The 24,060-nt window shown below is 48.7% G+C and overlaps 1 protein-coding gene across 1 annotated transcript in view; it reads right to left on the reverse strand.

Annotated features, from left to right (window-relative positions):
* Positions 1-24,060, reverse strand: part of Sdk2 (sidekick cell adhesion molecule 2) — a 275,505-nt gene that overhangs the window by 121,315 nt on the left and 130,130 nt on the right. The window contains exon 3 of the mRNA XM_036196160.1: positions 2,343-2,449. Within this exon, the coding sequence (XP_036052053.1) occupies positions 2,343-2,449 (107 nt within the window). The remainder of the gene's footprint in view (positions 1-2,342; positions 2,450-24,060) is intronic.

Raw genomic sequence — 24,060 nt, forward strand, 5'->3', positions numbered from 1 at the left:
CCATGCCCTGTTTGGCATTGTGGGGTGGGATGGGATGGGCCGGCAAATTCCATTCTGAGCATGTCAGCAAAGTCTAGGGGAGGGAGATGGAACATCACCCAGGTGAGGGGAACAGAGAGGTACCAACAGGCTCTGGATGTGGTGAAAGCCCAGCTCTTGGGAATCCCGAGTCTGGAGAGCCTTTCCAATCTCCTGGCCATTCATTCCATTCGTTCAATGGCAGAAATTTATGGCGACTTTTAAAACACAAAGAAGAGACGTTGCATGGGGCCAGGGAGGGGGCTGGGTCAGGGGAGAGGTTTTATTGACTCCTCTTAATTGCTGTAATTAAAAACATGTAAAGAATCTTTTTTAAAAACGACCCTGCCATTATCATTAGCTGTTAGACAGCTGCCCTTATTAATTTCTCATTAGAACACAAGTCACAAGCCCTCTTTAGAGGGGCAGGAGCTGGGGTGGGGCCTGTCAGCTCCAGGATCCCTATAAAGGCCACTGGGGAGCAAGCTGCTTGAAGTCACAGGAGCCAGCTTCTCCCCAGCCCCCAGGTGGGCATAGCAAAAGAGGGGAGGGTAAGCCAGGGATTGGGAGAAACAGCAGGTACCACCCACTCTTAGAATAGTGTCCCTGTGCAAGAAGACAGAGAGAGAGAGAGAGACAGACAGACAGACAGACAGATGGAGAAAGCTGGGAGAGCATGTTCTCTCCTGTACTCCCAAGAGGAAAGAACAGGTCAAGTTAGATTTGCACATCCCTAGATGCATGCACACACATGCCTGTGAGCACAGGCTATGCTGTGTATACACACACACACACACACACACACACACACCTGTGTGCACATTTGCACACACAAATCCATGCAGTGTGTGGACACACATCTGCACAAACACATGCACTGCTGAGTAGAGGTAGGTTGACCTAGACACATGTGTCTGTATACACACTTGCACACGGATGTGTTCATCCTTCTTATACACATAAATCAAAAGACAGATCAACCTCTATGAATACATTTGAACATGTGCATACACTCACATGCACATGGACACGCACATGGGGCATACAATCTCTCTGGAGGCTTCCCCCAGCACCTTGCCTGAAGGTTTCTGGGACATGATGAGAAGCTAGTGTGTCCAACTCATAGTTTGTGGGCTGCATGTGCCCTATAGTTATGGATGTGGGCAATGCAAAATCAGAAATGCACTTCAAACATTATGAGATTTGTGTGAATGTGTATTTTTCCTTTGTAACTTGAATGCAGGGCTCTTGAGAGTGAGTTTTGTAAATGACAACATCATGTCAAAATGTCACAAAGGTGGCCATGCCTGGCAGTAAAGGAAGATGCCCCATGGCCATCTCCTAGCACTGCCAGCTTCCTGAAACCCAGTGTTGAGATTCAGGCCTTGCTCTTAGGGTGTGAACTAAGTTGTCTTTGATGTTGGTTTATGGGCCGGCCTGTCCTTCACTTTTGATTACGGCTGTTTCCCCTAATTATCACACACTCTTTGACATGCTTGGAGGTTTTCTCTCTATGCTTCCTATCCTCGACGTCTCTCTCCATAGCAGCCTCTCCCTGGTATTCACTCTGCAGTTACTTTTCAGAGGTAGGTGGCTTCTCTTGCAAAATTTCAGCACTCATGAAGATTTTCCAGACTTCTGTGACCATCAATGTGTCCTTGGCCAGCTTAAAAGAACCCACCATGGGTCTCCTTTGCAGCAAGCAGCAGGTCTTTCAGGAAGCAGTGGGTCTGGGGAAGGGATGCCGAGTGCTTTGGGGGTGGTGGCCCCTGGGGGGACCTAGTGTTCTGACACCACTGTTCCCTCTCACCTGAGGGAACTCTCTGGGCTTTGGTGGCACTGAGGAGAAGGAGTCAACCACTACCCTCTGCCCCCTTGGTACTTCTGGGAGCCCCAATACATCATTCCTTACCCCCTCTTAGGGTTATTATTCTCCCACGTGAGGTGTCTCCCAGTGCCTCCTGAAGATCATGGGAACCCTATGCTCTGATTGCTCCAGGTAAGTTATCTGGAGGACAGTAAAGACAACGCAACCATTGCTCCTGCTGAATGAGCTAGAGGATGACAGAGTCAAGGTCATGCTTTTCTGGAACAAAGTGCCAGGGAGTGCTCGGCTCTCCAGCCTCTGCACAGAGAAAGGATGATGTGAGCCACTGATCAGCAGTGTGATTTGGGAGAGCTCCGGTGCCCACTCTGGGCCTCAGTTCTACCAGGTGTGCAATGAAAGGACTGACCTGGCCATGCAGGAAGGGTTCCACTGACTTACACAAGGGTGAAAGGTAACAGCAGTGGCCCATTATTTCCCCAGTCCCCGCTGTACTCACAGGCCACCTGGACCTCAGTCTGCCGCTGTAGCAGGGCCCCCATCCGGTTGCGCACGATGCAGCGGTAGAAGCCAGCGTGGGTGCGGTCCAGGCTGGTGATCATGTACCTGGGGGACAGATGACACAGCCAATAAGTAAGGTAGGTAGTTTTAGAGGTGCAGAGGTCAAGTTGGGCTCAGGGTCAAAGGTCATGGGGTCACCTTACTCTGAATGAAGATTAGAGGAAGCTCTTGGGCCATGTCATGGGATCCCAGCAAGTCCTTATCAATAGGATGTGGTCCCTCCTGTAGGCCATAGGACTTTGCTCATCTTTTCAGGATTCAATTTAAAGTTCTTTTCTCTGCCAATGGCCATGCCCCCTGCCCATGGCCACACCTTCCTGCCTATGACCACGCCTCCCAGGGCTGCTCTGTTAGAGGCTGTTGTCCTCTCCTGCTTGTGACTCTCTGAGAAAACGGGAGATATTTGGTTTTTGGCCAGGCACAGGGCTGTGGTGTGAGTATTAATCAAAAGAGACAAGTGACAGAGGCAAGGAAATTTACACATCTCCCCAAGTGTTTATGCTTCATACAGTGCTACATAGTGGAGCTGGGGACAGAGCCTCCGGAGCCACAGGGCTTGGCTCCTGCCCACATGCCTGACTCAGAGCCAAGGCCTCAATCAGCTCATCAGGTGCTTGTCACCCAAAGGACCACAGAGTTGGCATTGATGGGCAGGTGGCAGGAGAGCAGAGGCAGGAATGATGGAGGTCAGTGAAGGGGTTCTAACAAGAGGACACCAGGTAAAGTGGGGATGGGGATGGTGGCCCTGAGACATGCCTTTTGTATCAGTAGGCAATGGTCCAGCAGGTCCCTGGAGGAAAGAGGAGTTAGGATCATTGATGTCTCTCCCCAGTTCTCAGGGTCCTTGAGTTTGTCCAGCTACCTTGGTGGACAAATTCAAAGCCATCTACTTCCAGGATATGCCAAGACTGGGATGGAGTAGCTCATTCATAGGAGTTGCTAGTTTTTATAAGTCTTAGCCTAGACCCACCGCCATCGCTATCATCATCACCACTGCTACCATTATCACCACCTCACCACAATCACCACCATCATCTTTGCTCCTACCACTACCATCTTCATCACTGCCATCATCATAATTACCATCACCACCATCATTACCATTACATTTCCATCACTATCATCACAACCATCAGTACTCTCACGGTCACCATCATCATAATTACCATCACCACCATCATTACCATTACATTTCCATCACTATCATCACAACCATCAGTACTCTCACGGTCACCATCATCATAATCATTCACCACTACTATCTTCTTCACTGTCACCATATCACCCATACCACCACCATCATGATCAACATCCGCACTGTCACCAACAGCACAATCATTGTTACCTCTCCCACCGTTACCACCATCACCGTTGTTGTTATCATCATCATCACCATAACCACCATCATCATCACCATCATTCCTCCCCACCATGTTCACCATCACCCCCATCCCATCACTACCAACATCATCACATCACTACTACCACATCATCATTATTACTATCATTTCTTCCCACTGTAATCATCACTCTTCATCATAACTGTCATCATCACCATAATCACATCACTACCATTACCATAATCATTATAATTACCAGCACCATCGACACCATCACAGTAATATCATTACTGTTGCATTGTTACATTTTCCCCACTATCATTATCATCCTTACCGTCTCTAATCATCACCATCACCACCACCATCATCACTATCACTGCCAACATCTCTACCACCATCACCATCATCATTACCCATCATCATTATTATCAACACCCCATCATCTTGATCACTGTCCTCTCCATCATCATCATCATCATCATCATCATCATCATCATCATCACTATTATTATCACCACCATCATATTACCATCATTACCACTACCACCACCATTATCATCCTCTCCACCGCCATCATCACCATGGTCACCATCATCATGACCTTCCCAACGTGGCACCATCTGTGTTCCAGACACTTTTCATAGATTTCTTCATTTCATACAACAGTTCCCCAACTCTTGGATACCATGGACAAGCAGTACTTTAAAAATATGGATCTACATAAGACTATCAACTTTTTAACTTTGCCAAGATCATTAAAACCAATCAACCAAAGAGCAAACTGAATCAAGCAAAAACCATTGTAAAACAGAAAATAATAATATTATAAAGTGCTAGAGAAAAATAAATACAAATGGCTAGTACCCTCCCCAAAAGATATTTCTGAGATGATAAAAAGAACCTTAATAAAAAGGTAACTCACATAACAATTTAAAATTTATGTGAAGCTCCCTATGCTAGTGTTACATTAATATGCTCTCCGTACAGTTGCAATCTGTCCCTACTGGCATTGGAGGGACTTTGTCTTGATCCTCACATTAACACTATTGAAGGTACTTAGCAAGCCATTTCAGAGTTCCAAGGATCAGATATACCTTGGCACTGACCTACAGTTCCACACATAATAAGAGGCAGGGTCTGGTCCCACTGAGCCTGGCTGTGAACCCTAACAGGTCCACCTTCGTCTGGGGACTGCCTCACTCTGGTATATGACTGAGCAAGTGTACAGTTTTCCTGGGCTCTGCAGTATCACCAGAACCTTCTTGTTGCTATAGCCTGTTATTTATTCCAGCAGCCATAGGTCTTATCTGTCTCTTGTCCCTTGTTGGGGAGATAGCAGGGACCTAAACTCTCTCAGGTGAATAGTCCCCTTCCTTATTCTCAACATGGTCCCAAGTACTTGCCCCGCTGCTTGCTGCTCTACCCCTGCTGAGCCAACTGCGTGGGGAAAGTGTGTGGGTCTTTAGAGGGGTAGGTGAACCTGATAGGGTGGTGGGAGAAGAGGCTGCCTGGAAAGATGATCTGCTTTTAGAAATGGGACCTGGAGGCCAGGGAGATGCTCAGCAGGTAAAAGTGAGTGAAACCCGAGGGCCTGAGTTCTATCCCCAGAACTCAAGTAAATGTGTGCCAGCACAGGTGTACATGCCCCACACATATCCACACACAATGATGATAAATGAAAGCAAAAGAATGAATCTGATATTAAAAAAAAAACCAGGGGAAGGGAAATAGAGAAATGGCTGAGAAGTTCATGAAAAGATACTTGGCCTCTGTTGTAATGAATGAAACTGAAATTAAAGAAAGACAAGAATGGATGGAAGGGGAGGGGAAGGGAAGGGGAGGGGAGGGAAGAGGAGGGGAGGGAAGAGGAGGGGAGGGAAGAGGAGGGGAACGGAAGGGGAGGGGAAGGGAAGGGGAGGGGAGGGAAGAGGAGGGGAAGGGAAGGGGAGGGGAAGGGAAGGGAAGGGGAGGGAAGAGGAGGGGAACGGAAGGGGAGGGGAAGGGAAGGGAAGGGGAGGGAAGAGGAGGGGAAGGGAAGGGGAGGGGAAGGGAAGGGAAGGAAAGGGGAGGGAAGAAGAAGGGGAGAGAAGAGGAAGGGGAGGTTAGGGGAGGGGAAGGACAGTGGAAGGGAAGAACCAGAGGTATCCCTGCAGGTTTGTTGGTGGTCCTGGGAATTGGTCTATCCTTTGGGGCAACAATCTATGACAATTAGAACATGTAAATTCTTGGACAAGAACTTGTGCTCCCTGGAGGTGGCTCTTTAGTTACACTTGCAACAGTGTGACAGAAAAAAAAATATGTAAGAGGATGTTCACTGTAGCACTGCTTGTGGGAGCAGAAACAGAGAGAACTGGGAAGCAACAGACACGTCCATCAAACCAGAATGAGATCAATAAATGAAGCTGTGGTTCCTGAGTGCGAGCAAAACACCTGTGTGGGATGCACTAGAAAAGTCTCCAAGACACCCAGGGTGAGGAAGGGAAATCAAAGCAGGGAGACAGAGAGGTACATGAATCAAAATACAAATACAAGGTTGTGCAGGGGCTAAACAACCTCAGAACTGACTGTTAGGAACAAGGAGATAATGTATCCCTGGATGTTGCTGTTTGGAGAAGTGTTATCAAATTCTTAATGGTTGGAAACTGCCTCAATAAAAACAGTCTAGATTGTACCCCATCCTCAAGTTAAAAAAAATAGTACATGTTAGGACATCATTTGGGTAAATTGAAACAGTATACTTGTGTGTGTGTGTGTGTGTGTGTGTGTGTGTGTGTACTAATACTCATTTGTATGTGCACACATACACACATGTGTACACACACAATCATACAAATATTTTTGAGACAGTGTATCCATAATGTGTTCTTTCTCTTTTGGGAGAAGAATCCAGGACTGACGTTGGGGAGGGACATGTGTACTTTTAAAAAAAATTATATCTTTCTATATGTCACTGGAATCATCTTTACCATATACATAGATTATTTTATTTTAAAGATAAAATTTAAAAAGTGCACTTTGTGTATAGAGTTTAAGTTCACATTATAAAAAATTCACCGGGGACTCATTCAAGCTGAATTTGTTTGCCAATGTCAGTGATGCGTGGCAAAATTTAAACTTTAATGAAACCCAATTTCTGCCAAAGACTGATGTCCACATCCTGCAGCCAGACAGCCCCAGGCCCCACCTGGGGTCATGAAGACGGACATAAGCTGCTAGTCTGTTCCCTGACCTTTGGGGAAGGCCCTCCTGTGTCCTGTAGTGGAGGGCAGGCATGCTCCCTGGACTGGTAGTGCCTTGCCCACCCTCCCTCTCCCTGCCTGTCTGTAAGCTACTGCTGCAGCCTGGGAGACCTGCTTCAGGCTTGCAGGTACCGTTATTTAAAGCAACACTTCTTCACATGCCTCTCTACCAGGGGAGCCCTATACACAGCACTAGAATGAAGCTCTTGCTGCCCGCCTGGGATGGGAGGGAGTCAGTCAGTCAGTGTCTTGGTTTGCAAACTCAGCATACACCATAAGCAGCCCCAGAAATGACAGTAACCACATTCATTATTGTCATTACGTCCCCTGCTTTGGCTGGGAGGACACACACCCTCAGGCCACAGCTCTGTCTACTCCATTTACCTGTGGCCACTTGGCCAGCAGGGAACTGGAAGAGCCAGCCCTGGTTCAGGTCCATCAGGAGCGATCATGGCTGAAACGTCATGGATGAGCAGCTTCTGACCGTCCTGCTACCCCAAGAGGAAATGTGGTGAGGGAGGAAAGTGTTAGGACTCTGCTGCAGTGGAGATGCATGCTAGACTTTCATTGCTTTTCATTTGGATAAGCTACCGAAGCTTTGGCTCCTCAGACTCCCTGTCTGTAAAGTGGGCATGATGGTGGCCATCTTGGATGTGAGTATCTCCAGGCACAGGGCAGCTTCTGCACAAAAGCTTTTTGAATGAGAGAGCAAATGTAAGGGCCACTGGCAAAAGGTTCTGGGATGACGTGGGGAGGCTCACAGGGGAGGACCAAGAAGAGAACATGGTATGACGCTGTTCTAAGCACCAGGAGAGCTCAGACTTCCTTGCTTGGCTTCTAAACCCTTAGCCTAGTTACTTTCCTTTGATTTTCAAGAAGGAGGAGCCTGATGATGGCTCTGAACATCTGAATTCACCCAGCTCCAGTCCCTTCAAAGGCTCGCTTAATTATAGGACTTTCTCTACATGAGTCAAAACTCAAAGACTAAAATAGAAAACATATAGTAGGCAGTCCCACCCTCCCTGTACCTCAGCTGCCTGTCATTGATGACCTGTGACCCACACATGGAGAAACTCACAGGCAGTAGCTTCTCAAATGTGTCTTTGAAACTTCTTTACACAAATGTGAGCAAACTCAAATGTCCAATCCCTCTCTTTTATAATCAGGCAAACCCAGGCCCCTGCTCTGTGACTCTGTCTTAGGCCTCTTCCCATCGCTCACCCAGCGCTGCCTGGGCTCTGCCACATCTGCCAAGCATGGGGGACTCTTTTGGACGGAAGGAGCTTTGCTCAATTAGCTGACCCAAGGGAGCTGGGTGCAGAGGGGGCACAGGGTCACCGGGATGGGGCTTTGGACTGGGCAGGAAGCTACACCAAGAACCCACCCCTGTCCTGATGCTCGTCAAGTGTGCCCCTGATTGAATTCAACAGGGCCCTGCCTCTCAGTCTACTCCTCCTAGATGAAGAGAAGGGCTGGGGTAGAGTGTACAGCAGAGCCATGGGGGAGGGGGACCAGGACAGATAATTGGATTTTTAAGAGACAAGAGACAAGAAAGTGAGCAAATAACTGCCTAACAAGCGCTGCATCGTCCCCAGTGCTTGGTGGAACACACAATGCCCTTTTTGGTTGGAGTCCTTGAGTGTCATGGTTGATATTTAAAATGATTCTTACTCACATTAAATAAGATATTTCAATTCCACGAAGCTGTCAGGAGCTGATGCGGACACCAGGAATAATAGGCACAATCTCCTTGTATTGTCCTGGTTAATAAATCAGACGCCTAGAGATGCATGCCAGACGCTCACATGGAGGAAGGGTGCATGTGCACGTGCACACAGAAGGAGCACACATGCCACACACAGAGTGTATATTCCTGCATATCCACAGCATGCACCACCATTCATACACACTATTGTGCATGTATGTATACGGCCATGGATCCCAGCAGCCTGCAAACTCATAGGTATACATGTGTATACACACTCATGTGAACATGCTCTCACTAGGCTTCTTTCCCTCATATAAACATATTCAGAGGGTCACTATATCCACTGGTGGTCAGCAGGGATCCTCTGCCTGCCACCCGCTGATAGACAGCTGGGACAGATACAGGTTTCAGGGTCAGTACTGGGCAGCTGAGCTCAGGGAGTGAGCAATCCAATTCTCTTCTCATAGGGTTTTGGACAGTAGGTAGCAAGCACCACACTATGTGCATGTACATATGTGTGGGTGCGTGCATGTGTGCATGTCAGTGAGTGTGATGTCTTCAGGTTGCTTATGACACAGAGGACAAAGAAAGTATGGGACATGGCCAATTAGAGATGGAGTTAGTTTCTCTTTTTAAGTGTTTTTTTGTTGTTATTTTTAATTATAGGGGGGGGTTGAGTGTGGGTTTGTGCATATGAGAATGGGTACCTGCAGCCAGGCGGTGGTGGCACATGCCTTTAATGCCAGCCCTCGGGAGGCAGAGGCAGGCAGATCTCTGTGAGTTCGAGGCCAGTCTGGTCTACAAAGTGAGTTCCAGGAAAGCTGCAAAGCTACAGAGAAACCCTGTCTCAAAAAAGCAAGAGAGAGAGAGAGAGAGAGAGAGAGAGAGAGAGAGAGAGGGAGAGAGAATGTGAATGAGAATGAATGGTACCTGCAGAGGCCAGAAGAAGGTGTTGGCTCTGGGGAAGCTGAAGTTACAGGTGGTTGTGAGCTGTCTGGCATGGGTTCTGGGACTTGAACTTGGGTCCTCTAGATGAGAGGTCTGTACCCTTAGCTACTGGAGCCATCTCTCCAGCCTCCTGGAGTTGGCTTTTATAAAAGGTCTTCAGGAAAGAGGGGTCCATGATTCACAGGGAGCCATGGACACATACTGTGCTGTAATAGCACACCACCGTGCAGCTCACACCTAACAGCCACGGTGGCTGTAAGAAATGCTGTGTCCTGAGGCCTCAACACTTACAACCAATTCACATCAACCCTGAAATAACATATGAGGCACAGCTCCCATGAACCTCCATTCCTGGATGAAAAATGGGGTCCAGAGACAGAAATTAACCTGTCCTGGCCACATAACCTGTCAGGGCAATCTGGCATGTAGAGCACATGAGCCCTGGGAATGCACACAGGAACTTGGAACTCTTCATTCCTGGGGTTGACTAGGAAGAATAGTTTGCCTGCTCTCTTACACATGAAGAACTGTGAAGGATAGTGGAAACGGGCTGTTGATTTAGACAGCTTTTCTTTTTCTTTTTTTGAGACAGTGTCTCACCCGGCAGCCCTGGCCATCTTGGAACTCACAGAAATATGCCTGTCTTGGCCTCAGAGCACTGTGATTAAAGGCATGCACCACCACACTTAGCTCCCAGACCCCTTTCTGCAGCCTGGGTTTATCTAGAACTCAATGTAATTCTCCAGCCTCATTGCCCTGGGTACTGGGATTTTTACAGACATGAGACACCATGCACAGCAGGAGAGAGACATTTTGAGTAGGCTAAGAACTGGATCCAGAAGATGGAAATAATAAGGGAGGCTTGGAATGAAGGTGCTGGACACGGCTTGTGTGAAGCCTGCACTGAGCCTTTGAAAAGACATTCAGTTTTATTTGTGTTTATTTATTTTGTGCACATGGGCATGTGTGTGAGGTCAGAGGGTAGCTCGCAGGAGTCAGTTCTCTCCTTCCACCATGTGTGTCCCCAGGACTGAAGCCAGTGCATCAGGCTTGGCAGCAGTCACCTTTATTCACTGAGTCATCTCACTGACCCCTGTGGTGGGCCTTTTGATGGTGGTGTAAGGGGGCCAAGGAATGGAAAGGGTTGAGACAGCTGGGGCCACCTTGTGGCTGATGATAAGGTCACCCTAACTGAAAGCAGCCTCAAGAAACCTTACTTCATGGAGTTGAGGACTAGGGGATAGGAGAGGGGGAGGGAAAGGATAGAGAAGGAAGGAGGGAGGGAGGGAGGGAGGGAGGGAGAGAGAGAGAGAGAGAGAGAGAGAGAGAGAGAGAGAGAGAGAGAGAGAGAGAGAGAGACACTGAGATTCCCCTTCACAGGAAACACAGGGAGTCTGAGGCTGATGTCATGGTAAGCACCTGAGAGACAATCTGGGAGCAATAATTTCACTCTTCTATTTTAAGCAGCTTTTGTCCCACGTTGTAATTCCCTCCTATGTCTCAGGTAAGAGTCTGACACACACTCAACTGGTTTCTGCAATGGCATCTGGGGAAGGATGTTGCACTCTGGCGGGGGTGGGAGTAATCTGCTGATGAGGAGCCTGGCAAGATGGCCAGTGGGCCCAGACAGGGAAGCAAAGTCTGCCAGAATCCTTGGGAGGCTAAAGAGGGTCTTAGATGGACATTTGGATATTAAGAGACACAGTGGGCAGACAGGAGCACAGCAGGATCATCCTGCCACCTAGAGCCCTGGAAGATGCAGGGATGATGTTCACTGTGGCCAGAATGGGGAGGACCCCATGATGCTGACAGCTAATTGTAGGAGTCAACCTGGCCAGGTTAAGGGACACTCCAGGTTAGTCACTTTTCTCCTTGATGTGATCAAGCGCTTGAGAAAAACTTGAAAAAGGAAGGAGTTAAGTTGGCTCACAGTTTGAGAGGATACAGTCCATCCTTGTGGCAGGGGAGGCTCCATGGTAGGGGAGTGAGACACCCAGTCACACTCTATTTGCAGTCAGGAATCAGAGGGATGGGTGCTGGTGTTCAGTCTGCTTTTTTCCTTTTACTCAGTCTGGGACATCCATGAGATGGTGTCACCTGCACTCAAGATGGATGGCCTTTCCTCAATGAAACCTCTGAAAAAAAATCCTCATGCCCAGAGGTGTGTATCCTAGGTGATTCCAAAATCCAGACAAGTTGACAGCTGAGGTTGACCACCCCACAGCAAGCTGATATCTACTGATTCTGGGTGTCTGTGAAGGGGCTTTAGGGAGAGACCAACATTTGAACTAGAGGACGGAGTAAAGGAGACTACCCTTACCAATATGACTAGGCATTTTCCAGTCCTTGAAGGCTGTTGTAGCAGAACAAAATGGCAGAGAAGGGAGAGAGTGGATCTTAAACTGGGGTGTCCACCTTCTCCTGGCCTCAGATACTAGATTCCCTGGTGCTCTAGCCCTTGGACTTTTAGAAGTGTGGCCTCTGCAGTTTACAGGCCTTCATACTCATGTGTTTTATCCACCTATCTTTCTTGGGTCTCGAGTTTCAGATTGTAAGACTTCTTGGCCTCAAAGTCTCATCTGAAATCTTACATATAGGATGATATACTATCATACACACAGATATCTTACTGAGTCTGTTTCTATGTTGAACCGCAACATGGGTTGAACCTCAAATAATGTACCATCTTCAGAACATGGGGACAAGCTGATGCTGGGCCAGGCAGCAGAGTCTGTTTATACATACCCCTGCTGGTCCACATGGGCATGTGGGGTTGTGGGAGGCTGAGGCTTTGGGCATACTGAGAATATCCTCTTGTGATACAGATGAGGAGGGAAATAGTCAGTAGCCAGGGTCTGGTTATATGAAGGGTGGCAGCAGTGATCAGGAAGTGGTCTGAGCTTCAGGGCCCCTGAAGACCCAGCCCTGTTACTAGGATGTGGAAGGCCCCAAACAACACATTCTCAGGCTTGAGCAAACTTCTGTCTGGCAGCTTTGGGTGCAAGCAGCTGGTCCCGTCTCCAAACACGACATCTCATCCTGGAAGGCTCCTCTGTATTTTCAGCCAAGGCATCTCCTCCAGAGCCCTTTCTGGAATCTCCCTGCCATCCCCCAGGGTCCTCTTTTTGCCAGAGCTGGTGTGTTTATCACAACTTAATTTTAACATCCTGGTTACTGGCACATGTCTCCCTGCTATAGTTTTGAATGTCAAATGTCCCCCACAGGCTCATATATTTGAACACTCTCTCCCCAGCATGTGGCTGTCTTAGTTAGGGCTTCTATTGCTGTGAAGTGACACCATGACCATGGCAACTCTTATAAAGGAAAACATTTAATTGGGGCGGCTTACAGTTTCAGAGGTTTAGTCTATTATCATCATGGTGGGACATGGTGGTGTGGAGGCAGACATGGTGCTGGAGAAGGAGCTGAGAGTCCTACATCTTGAACAGCAGGCAACAGGAAGTGGTCTGAGACACTGGGCACAGCTTGAGTATAGGAGAGCTCAAAGCCCACCCCCACAGTGACACACTTCCTCCAACAAGCCACACCTACTCTAACAAAGCCACACCTCCTAATAGTGCTACTCCCATTGAGCTTATGGGGGCCAAATACTCTCAAACTACCACAGGTGCTGTGTTTGCAGCCATTTTAGGAGGTAGGGTCTGGTATGGAAGAATGTCCCATGGAAGATGGGCCTGAATTCATTACTTTTCTGTTGCTGTGATACAATACCCTGAGAAAACCAACCTGAAAATGGTTATTTTGGCTCACAGTAGCAGAAGGACAGAGTCATTCATGATGGGGAAAACATTGCAACAGGCAGGCATATTGGCAGGGGCAGGAAGCTGGCTGATCACATTTCATACATGTACACATACAGACACATACACAGGGGGGGGGGGGGGGGGGGAGAGAGAGAGACAAAGAGATACAGGCAGACAGTGATAGACAGACAGACAGACACACATAGATAGAGACAGAGAAAGATAGAGCAATAGAATCAGGGCCTGGCTATCTAAACTCAAAGATTATTCAGAGTGAGATACTTCCTCCAGCAAGGCTCCACCTCCTAAAGGTCCCATAACCTCCCCAAATGGAGCCACTATCTGGGGACCAAGTGTCCAAATCATGAGCCTGTGGAGGGCATTTCTTGTGCTACAGCATGAGCTTTAGAGCTTAGAACCCTGCCCCATTTCTAGCCTGAATGCCACACATCCTGCTCCACTAAGATACAACAAACCGTGCAACTATTGGCAGAGCCACCAGCCGCTGTGCCCTCTGAATCCCCTGAACTGTGAGCCGAACTGAGACCTTCCAAAGTTGTGTCTGTGAGATATTTTGTCATAGCAAAGAAAAAAAGTCATCAATGTACTCCCCAAGGTAATGTATGCTATCCCTCCATCTTGCCTAGGCTGTCATACACTTAATTTCTAGATGACTGAATTGGTATGACTAGTAAGGAAGGCCCAAGGATGCCCTAAAGTTGTCCATGCTCTACTCCCCAAAGTTCATAAATGTGCCATTTTATGCTGTGTTTTGGTTGATTTGTGTCTCCATAAAAGAGTTTCTGGGGGCTGGAGAGACAGCTCAGCAGTTAAGAGCACTGCCTGCTCTTGCGGAGGATCCAGGTTTGATTTCCGGCACCCACATAGTGGCTCAGAATCATCTATAATTCCATTCCCAGGGGGGTCTGATGCTTTTTTCTGGCCTCTGTGGGTACTGCATGCACACAGCACACATACATATGTATACATATAAAATAAAAATAAGTGTATCTAAAAAGGAGACACTGAAATCCTAGCTCTGGACCCTGCAAGTGTTATCTTAGTTAAAAGGTAGGTGTGTGTGTGTGTGTGTGTGTGTGTGTGTGTGTGTGTGTGTGTGTAATGGAGTAAGTGTGTGTGTTGATGGGGACAAGCATGAACATGCCAGGCAAGCATTCTACCACTGAGGTATGCGTTCAAATCCTTAAGTATGTATTGATCTGTCATGTGATGATCTGTCATGGCAGTTGGAGGGAACTAACACAGACTGAGGTGGACACAGGAAGGCTCTTTCTGGGGATCCTGGAGGAATGATGGAGGTCACAGGCTTTCATGTGTAGTAGTAGATAGAGGGTCCAGTTGCTCTGACAATTGTTATTTTAATGAATAAATTTATTGATTAATCTATTTACTGTATTCATGCTTGTGTGTGGGCATGTGTGTAGAGATTGAAGGACAACTTTCAGGAGTTTTGTTCTCTCCCATGTGGGTCCCAGTATCAAACCCAGGTCATCAGGCTTGGTGGCAGGTGCCTGCATCTGTTGAGCCATCTGGTCAACGCCTGCAGATTCTTAAGAAATGGGTGGCTTGGCAGTTCAGTCTGGAGCCAGAGTCCTTCTCCCTGAAGATAGTGTTCAGACACTGTACACCATGGGCTCATAGGACCCCTTGCAATGGGCACTTGCTTCAGAAATAAAGGAATTGTCTTCAGCTGTCCAGGCTTGCCCTGGCCTCCTGGCCACCCTGAGCCTCCCCTGGGGCAGCCCATGCTGTTATGATCGATCCTCAATGAGAGAGCTGGCAGTGTTATTGAGCTAGGGCTGCTAACACTGTCACAGCCCTGGCTTGGGCTGGCTGTCCATCAACCCTACAACCTTCTGGGCCAATTAACTGCTCTCAATGAACAAGGACAAAGACTTCATTAAGTTGTTATCTATCAGCCTGGGGACCCCAGAAGAAGCCCGTGTTACTTCAGCAGCACTGTAACCAAATACCCAAGAAGACAAGAAGCGAAAGTTTGTTTTGATTTACATTTTGCTAGAGTTCAGCCCAGGGTTGCTAGGTCACCTACACTTGGGCAGAGCATCATGGAGGAAGAGGCTGTTCACCTCATGGGGCATGGGAATCAGAGAGCAAGGAGGGGGCTGGGGACCAGGGCTCACCTTCAGTGACAACTAAAGTTTCCAGAACTTTTCCAAATAGCATCACCAATTGGGAACCAAGTATTCAATGCATGTGCCTGTTGGGGATCATTTCCCATTCAACCTGTAACTGGCTGGATGAGAAAACGGGAGTGAAAGTTGAATGGGCCATTGAGGGGAAAGCAGGGTGGGTCAGGGCTGGGAGTAGGCCTAGCCACTTGGAGCAAAAGCAGAGACCCTCCTCCCATAATGGGAGTGGAAATGGGTTCTGAGCCAAAAACTTGATGTCATTATTTGGTTTACAATCCCATGTGAACCACAGGTGGAGGCTACCCATCTTTTCATTCTAAGGCCTGGGCTCAGAGAGGCTGGACATACCCTAGGTCATCCAGCCAGGAGGTGTCCAAATGTACTATCAAGAGCAGGAAACAGTGAAGGGCTGTGGAGGAGAGCACTTATCTGGGGTTCAAGGAATTTACCCAGAGATCTCTCAGTTTGGACATATATATGGATTGGGAAGTAAGAAATCCCAAGGCTTGATGGGAGCAGTGTGGTTATAATGCTAAAAATCAAATAAAAGGAAACACAATCATATGTTGAGGGAGCGTGGCTTCTCCCTCTGCTTTGGTGGCTCTCAAGCACGGCTTGGAGGTTTCTTCCCAGAGAACAGCCCCATCATCTGGCTTCCTGCCCCAGGGCCAGGAGAGCTCTTTTGTCCTGGGCACCTGAAACCTGCTTATGATTCATTATGATCCTTCTCACTCCAAGGCAGACAGAAAGCAAATCAAAGCACACTGATAAAGAGATCACATGGAAAGCGGGTCTCAAGGAGCCAAGGGCTGGCTCAAGGCCTGACCACATGGGTAGGGCTGGGGGCAGCGTCATGGCCTGTCTCCTGCAGGCCTCATCCAGTTCCAGGGTTTGCAGGGGGAAACTGTCTCCCAGACCTGTGCAGTGCAGTACAATGTGGGCCTTGGTGCCCTCTTCTTTTTCCTCAGCAGGAGAGTCCTGAATGGAGTGGCCAGGTGTTTGGGGACCTGAGTCTCTGTTGTATCCAAAGGCCAGTTTGTTTGTTCTAAAGACAAAGTGCCAGGAATCCGGTGGCTCAGCCCAATAGAAACTTCTTTAATAGCCTTGAGGGTCGGCAGTTTGAAGGCAAGGTGTAGCTGGGATCTAAGTGCCCCCTTCCCCAACCCCGCCCCTGCCAAGGCTCCAGGGAGAACCTTGCCTGTCCCAGCTCTCATGGCATCCATGTATTCCTTGGCTGCATCTCTCTAAGCTGTGCCTCATCTTCCTGTGGCTTCTTCCTCATCTTTCCTTGATTCCTCTTGTAAGTCAGTCATTGTGTTGGCCACCTCACTAACTCCGGTGTGACCTCACCTGAGCTGACGACATTTGCAAGGAAGCCTCATTCGGAGGTGCCAGGGGCTGAAGGTTCATCATACATTTTGGGAAAAAAGGGAGCACAATTCATTCCGTAACAAGGGGTCCCCAAGGATATTTGCCATCTAATGACTGAGGTTCTAGCCTTGCAGTTGCTCAAAGATTAGGGTAGGTGGGCTTAGGGGTGGGGTAGTGGGAGGGCCTGAGATGGAGGGCAGGGATCTGGAAGCAGCTGCAGGAAAGGTTTTGGGAAGGAGCTGTTGTCAAATGGGAGGGGAGGGGAGGAAGGATCCAATGTGGCTTTGAACAGAGATGAGGGTGGGCGGGAAAGAGGCTGGACTGATGGTCCCATGAGTCCTATAGGCTCTCCTGAGCCAGGCTAAGGAGTTGGGATTTTCCTTCAGGACAAAAGTATCCTGGGAGGATGTTAAGCCAGGTATACAGCAGGAAGGCAAACCACGGCACTTCAAATCTACAATAGTGTACTAAGAATAGTATTTACACGGGTAGGTCTTGGAACAAAAGATGACAACTTTGTGAGAGGTAAAAATTGCATGAAATTCAAGTCTCAGTACCTGCAAGCATGCCCAGGCACCATTTGCATCATCCGTGGCTGCTCCAGTGTCACCATGGATGAGCACAGTGGCACCCAGCTGTTTCTCCCAGAGTCTCAGAAAAGACCCCTCAAGATCCCTTCCCAGAAAGGGTTTGCCTAGCCTGGTATGGAGAAACATAGTCACAGAACCCATGTTCAGCTGGTGGAGAGACGAGACAGTCAAGGTCAATGGCAGGCTAATTTGGTCTTTGCCACAAGGGAGATAGGATGGGGGGGGGGCTCCCCATGTGATGGTGTTGGAGACTGGAGATGATGGACAGGTGTCTTTGACTTGGCACAGGAACTCTGACAACCCTTGTTGGTGGTGGGGTAGTTATGGGGGGTGCATAGCAGGTTGAGGAGAGAAGAGGTTGAGTAAGTGAGGTACCAGGTCCTGGCTGTTTTGTGGTTTCTATTGATGTGCTAAAACCCCATGACCAAAAGTAACTTGGGGAGGAGTAGGTTTATTTCAGCTTATGGCTTAGAAGTCTATCACTGAGGGAAGCCAGGCTAGGAACTGAGGCAGGAACTCAGGGCAGAACCTGGAAGCAAGAACTGATGTAGAGGCCATGGAAGAGTGCTGCTTACTGGCTGGTTCCCCATGGCTTGCTCAGCCTACTTTCTTATAAACTACAGGGTCACCTGCCTAGGGGTGGCACCACTCACAGAGGTCTGAGTTCTCCCACATCAATGACTAGTTAAGAAAATGCCCTACACACCTGCCCTCAGGCCGATCTTATGGAGGTGCTTTTCTCACGTGAGAGTCCCTCTTGCTAATGACTCTAGCTTGTGTCAAGTTGACATAAAACTAGCCAGGACATGGACTGAGGAGAAGAATGAGGAGGACAGAAAATCTGAAGAGCATGTGGGGTAGAATGAGGATCACAGAGGGGCTTTGTGATCCTTGAACAGGCTTGAACTCTGGCATAAGGGAGCAGTTGGAGAGAATAAGGGATGAGAGCCATCTCCAGGGAGAGGAGGTGGGTTCTGGTGTCTTGTGCCCAGGAAGTGGAAAAATTCTGTATGGTGGTTTCAGATTCCTGGGGAAGGGGTAAGGGGTAGAAGGAAAGACATTGGAAACCATGGGAAATGATGGCTTAGGCTGGAAACATTTCCAAAGCTCAGGTGGGACTGACCAAGAGGAGGAAGTCTTCCCCCAGACCTGCCACTTGAAGTGTGGCTCCCCATGGAAGGAAAAAGTGCCCATGTTAGCCACCCCGGACTGTGTGTGATGACAGGGAGGCTGAGGTGAGGCCATGTTATCCACCCTGGACTGTCCTGATGTCAGAAGTAAGGCTTCAGAACAGAAGAGCTCTTGTAGCTACCATGAGGCAGAGTGCAGCCTCATCTGTCCTCAGTTTCCCCATCTGGGAAATGACTCTGATGGGGTTCCCAAAAAATCAGCCTTAAAGAGCCCATGCTATGACCTCAGCCCATCCTTGCTCCAGTTTCAGCTGCTCCACTGTTTGTGGAGCATGTGACCTCAAAGGACTTAACCTTATCAAATCTTAGGTACTTCATCTCAAAAATGGGACAAAATCAGGGTAGCTGCCCAAGAAGAAATATAAGTACAGGCTGGTTTGCTGAAAGGCTTGCTTTGAAAACTCACATTTGTCTAATTCTGAAGAAAGGCTGAGGAGTGCTCCAAGCACCTGTGCATTTTAGAAATACATATACATGGTTTTAAAAGTTATTTATTGGCATATATTATTAATAATTATACATAATAATGGGTTTTATTAGATGATGATTAGCTTTAATCACCAACTTGACACAACCTAGAATCACTCAGGAAAAGAGTCTCAATGAGGAATTGTCTTAACTAAGTTAATTAATGTGGGAAGACCCAGCCCACTGTGGGTGACACCATTCCCTAGGTAGGAGATCCTGAACTGTGTAAGAGTGGAGAGCAAACAAGTAACATGCATGTATTTATTCTCTCTCTGCTCTAGGGTGTGATGTGACTGGCTTCCTTGTGTTTCTAGACTGTCTTCCCTGCATTGAGGAGCTGTAAGTGTAACTGTGTGAGGATGCAAGAAGAAGGTGTCAGATTCCCTGGAGCTGGAGTTACAGGTGGTTGAGAGCTGCCCAACATGGGTTCTGGGATTTGAACTCAGGTCCTAGGAAGAGCAGCAAATGCTCTGAATCACCAAGCCATCTCTCTAGCCTGTGTATATAACACTAGCAATATATAATGTATTTTGATCATATTCAGCTCCTATTATTCTCTCTTGTCTCCCTCACAGTTGTGGGGAATACTCCTTCTCTTCTTAACTAAATCTCTCTTCTACTTTCATGGTGTGTGTGTGTGTGTGTGTGTGTGTGTGTGTGTGTGTGTGTGTCCCCGTGTCCCAGTGAATTTCATCATGGCTGCTTTCAGAAGCATGTGTGAGGGGCTGTTTACCAGAGTGTGGGCTACATCACTAAAGTAAATGCCTCTTCCTCTCCCAGCAACCATTATATCCCACAGATCCTCAGGGTGGGGTGGGGCCACTACAGAATGCTGATGGCCGATTTCATATAGGTCCTATGCATGGTTTTGTCTTCAAGAGACAACAGGCATGTGCAGAGATCTTTACCTGAACCACGTATGCACCAAATATTCAAACCTCTAGGGTCCTCAGTTCCCTGCGGGTGCTACCCACCCACACCTGAGTTAAGATATTCTTTTTGATTTTAGATGGCTCTTCTGCTACCACTGCACAACAGCTCACCAACTGCATTCCTTCTGACGCCCACTTCAAAAACCCACTTTCAGCCCTTCCAACAGAGCACTACCCCTGTCGTAGCCCTTCCGCTTTTCTTAGCCAGTGAACACCTGCAAAGCCGCACAGCTACCTTTATCAGAGACTTCTCTTTTTCTGTGTGGCCACCATGAAGATTCTGAGTGCCATGTCCCCTCTCCCTCCCCCACAAGCCTTGCAGAGTTTTGCATGACTTTGCATGGCATGGGGATATTTGTGAATGTGTAGGTTACATCATAGCAGAACTGGCTGCCAACAGCTTAGCTAGGTCTCAGAAACTGAGTCAGGAGCCAGGAAATATGCTTTTCTTGTATAGCTCATCGTCATTGTGACTCATTCCACCCTCCCTGGAACACTCCATGGCCAGATGCTATGTGGGGCTCTGCATATTAACAGCAACAATGGCAGCAACCACAGTGATGCCATCATCCTTACAATTGGATGAACACTTGCTGTGGTGGGTTAGAGCGGTACTGATCCTCAGCTACACTTCTGATCCATCCATTCCTAAGACCAGTTGCCAAGATAACAGAGGGGACTTTCCTGGAGACTGAAAGGATGGTGTTAAATTTCATCCCTGTCACAGCATCTCTGGATCCCTGGGACCTTAAGAGGATGAGGATTTGTGTATCTGTGGGCACAGATGACTTTGCAGTAGACCTCTTCAATTGTCACTAAGCATCTTGAGGAGGGGTAAGCATGCAATGGCTACACTGAGTGACCACTGAGGTAGGTACTGGGTGGGCACAGGTGAGCTGTGATACAATGAACCCTGCCTGGCTCTGCCCAGCTGGCATGAGCTTCCTACCCAGCCCAATGTTGCTCCCTGGGCTGCCTCGGGCTCCTGCTTCCCCCAGGCCAGATGTCTGTGGAATGAATGAATGTTGATAAGCCTGGAGGCTGAGCCAAGGGGCTCCAGGGGCTCCCTGCAACTTGCTAAGCAGGTAGGTGGGGGGAGATTAGGAAGAGGCCTCCCTGGCACCCTGCAGTGCCCACCATCAGCAACACAGGCACTATACTGGGTGCGATCAGACTGAGTTCCCTGACCCAGGCAAACTGGACTCAAGGTCGGCAATGACCTACCCTCCCCATGGCAAAGTATGGCTGAGTTTCTCCATTGTCTTGGTTCTCTATCTACATCATTGAACTATACTATACTATATATATAAGTTTTTTGTTTACATGCCTGGCTCATCACTCCCTCCCCAAGGCAGGTCACAGTAATGAATCTTTCCTATCTTTCTCTTATTCACTTTATTAACCACCCCACATCAGAACTGTGTCTCCATTAGCCAGTTGGAGAAGATGAAGAAACCGAGGCCCAGAGAGGTTAAGTGGCATGCCATTGCTCCTGCCTGAAGTGATCCCCCGAGGTTTAAGTGTGACAACACAGGCAGTGTGCTCAGGGCCTGCCATAAGGCATGCCACACACACTGTCTGACTCAGCACCGCTGTTACTGCCGCTTCTCTTGCTCACTCCTTCTACCTTGGTAGGAAGGAACAAAGCCGGCTCTCCTCCTCATGGTCCTGAAACTAGCCTGAGGCTCACACAGCCAGGTAAACCCCACCTGCAGGCAGCCTGGGGGTAGTGTCCATGCTGTTGCTGCATAGGTACCAGGGGCTCATCTGTGATGGCTATGTCCTGGCCCCCTGAGTGGACTCTCCTCTGTCCTCAGAACACTCACTCAGACTGGCATCTAGGGCCAGGCCCATCACTCTGCCCTCTCCTGCTGCCCCCTGCTGTTCCTCCAACCCACCTGCTCCAACACATTCTCTCTGGACTCTCCAAAGTCACCCTTGCAGGTGACTTCAGAGGCAACTTCTGGATGAAGTAGACCAGAACCGTGTTAATTAGGCCCAAGGGGACCTGCCTGGGAGCCACCATCTGGAAAAGGTGATTGAGAAGCCACTGGACACTGGCCAAGGCTGAGCAAAAGCTCGGGGACTGAGAGCAAACCTGGTATTTTTCTGCAGTTTTTCCAGGTTGTAGAATCTATCTCCCTCTCCCCAAATCTGGGCTGGCCTTGTGGTGCATCCCCCAGAATATTTCCCCAGAATGTGACAGCACAGGTTTCAGTAGACTTGCCTCTTACATGTGCCTCTTAGACCCTGAGTCTCCCATCTGACTCAGGGTCCCCCATGTCAGGAAGGAGAGGCCACACAGGGGGGCAGTCTCAGGCTCCTCCAGGAGTTAGCTAGCCTAAGTGGACTGTCAGCAACTAGGAGAAATGCCAGAGAAATGATAGATGGTAGTTTGTTGAAGCCATCAAGTTTTGGGGGTGGTTTTGGAGGCAGAATGAGGTCCCTGGCCAGAGGCCATGCTCACGGTCAAGCTGAGTGTGGTCTCACAGGCAGGACCCCATTCTCTAGGGGTCTAAGGTTAAGGAGGTACCACGGTGGCTGCAGGCCTTGGATTGGTTATGGCTGTCCCTTAGGCCTGTGCTCAGGCTCTTTCAGTAGATGGCCTTTCCTGGTTCCTATATTTGAGTCTGAAAAAAGACCTCTCACCCACCTTCTGTGGCTCAATAAGGACCTCTCTCCCACATCTTCTTGGGCTCACAAGGACCTTTCTTCCCCACCTTCTGGGGCTTACAAGGACCTCTCCTCCCCACCTTCTGGGACTCACAAGGACCTCTTTCCCCCAGCCTTCTGGGGCTCAGAACCTGAAAACTACCTGCATGCTTCTTCATTCTGAGCTGGTCCACCTTCCATTTCTCAGCCTCTGGGGCTATATTTCCTGCTAAATCCCCCCCTCCTGTATCCCTCCCCACCACTCCATGCTCACTCACAGGAGTTTCTGTGACCCTGGAGACCTGGAAAACTCTCAGGAAGAGACTGGGGTTGAACTTTAGAGCCACAAGGCAGACGTCAGAAGAGTGGGCCTTGGTGGGGAACAACACTTTCGGGAAGGGTGAAAGAGAAATCCCAGATGAGATTTCTGAGGGAGGGCTCTGAGGGATGACAGTGTGAGGACAGGGCAGGCAAGAAACAGCCCATGGAGCAGGGTCCCGGTCATCTGTACAGCCTAGACCACAATGGAGAGAGATTGGATTTGTTTCTGTGTCCTGGCTGAGAACAGGGTAGGGGGCACAGGAAGACTTAGGAAGCGTGGAAGGGGAACCTCCCCCCCTGCAATGGCAGCTCTGCTCTCCAGCCCAGATGTGTGGGAAGAATCAATGATCAACTCATTTGCACGCCTTGAGAGGCCCCAGATCAGAAGCATATGGGCCTCGGTGGAAGCTACCTCTGTCTACCTCCCTATAGACCTTGCACGCATGCCCTACGCCCATCCATGTGTGATGGTTACCAGGGATTCGGGCCAGACTCGAGCATGTCAATTTTAGGTGATGGATGATCAAATCCTTCTTAATTTGCATGTTAAATTTCTTCGTGGTGGGAATAAATAGCCTCAGTTAATCAGAGACGAGCTTTTGGGAGCCTTTCCTATATGGCAGCAGCCAGCCCTTCATTTGTGTGTTCTGTGCTTCCTACTCTAGGGAGTCTGGAGGTGTGGCCACTGGTCCACAGGGCAATCAGGACTGGACATGGGAAATTCATTTCTTGTTGGAAAAGAGGGGAGAGCAAAAAGGGAGAGAAGAGAGGTGTGGTTAGGCATCTACATTGTTCCAGATGATTCCATGGCTCCTGGCCTGACCTAATTTGTGTTTACATTGTCACTTTGCTTGTCTGGGACTTATTGTCTCTTTTCCTCTCATTTACTCCTTCTCTTCCTCCCTCCTCCACCTGCCCCTCCTCCTCTGCTTCATCCTCCTCCTTTTTTCTTCTGAATTCTC

Source organism: Onychomys torridus, chromosome 8, assembly GCF_903995425.1.
Source record: "Onychomys torridus chromosome 8, mOncTor1.1, whole genome shotgun sequence".
Lineage (NCBI taxonomy): Eukaryota > Metazoa > Chordata > Mammalia > Rodentia > Cricetidae > Onychomys > Onychomys torridus.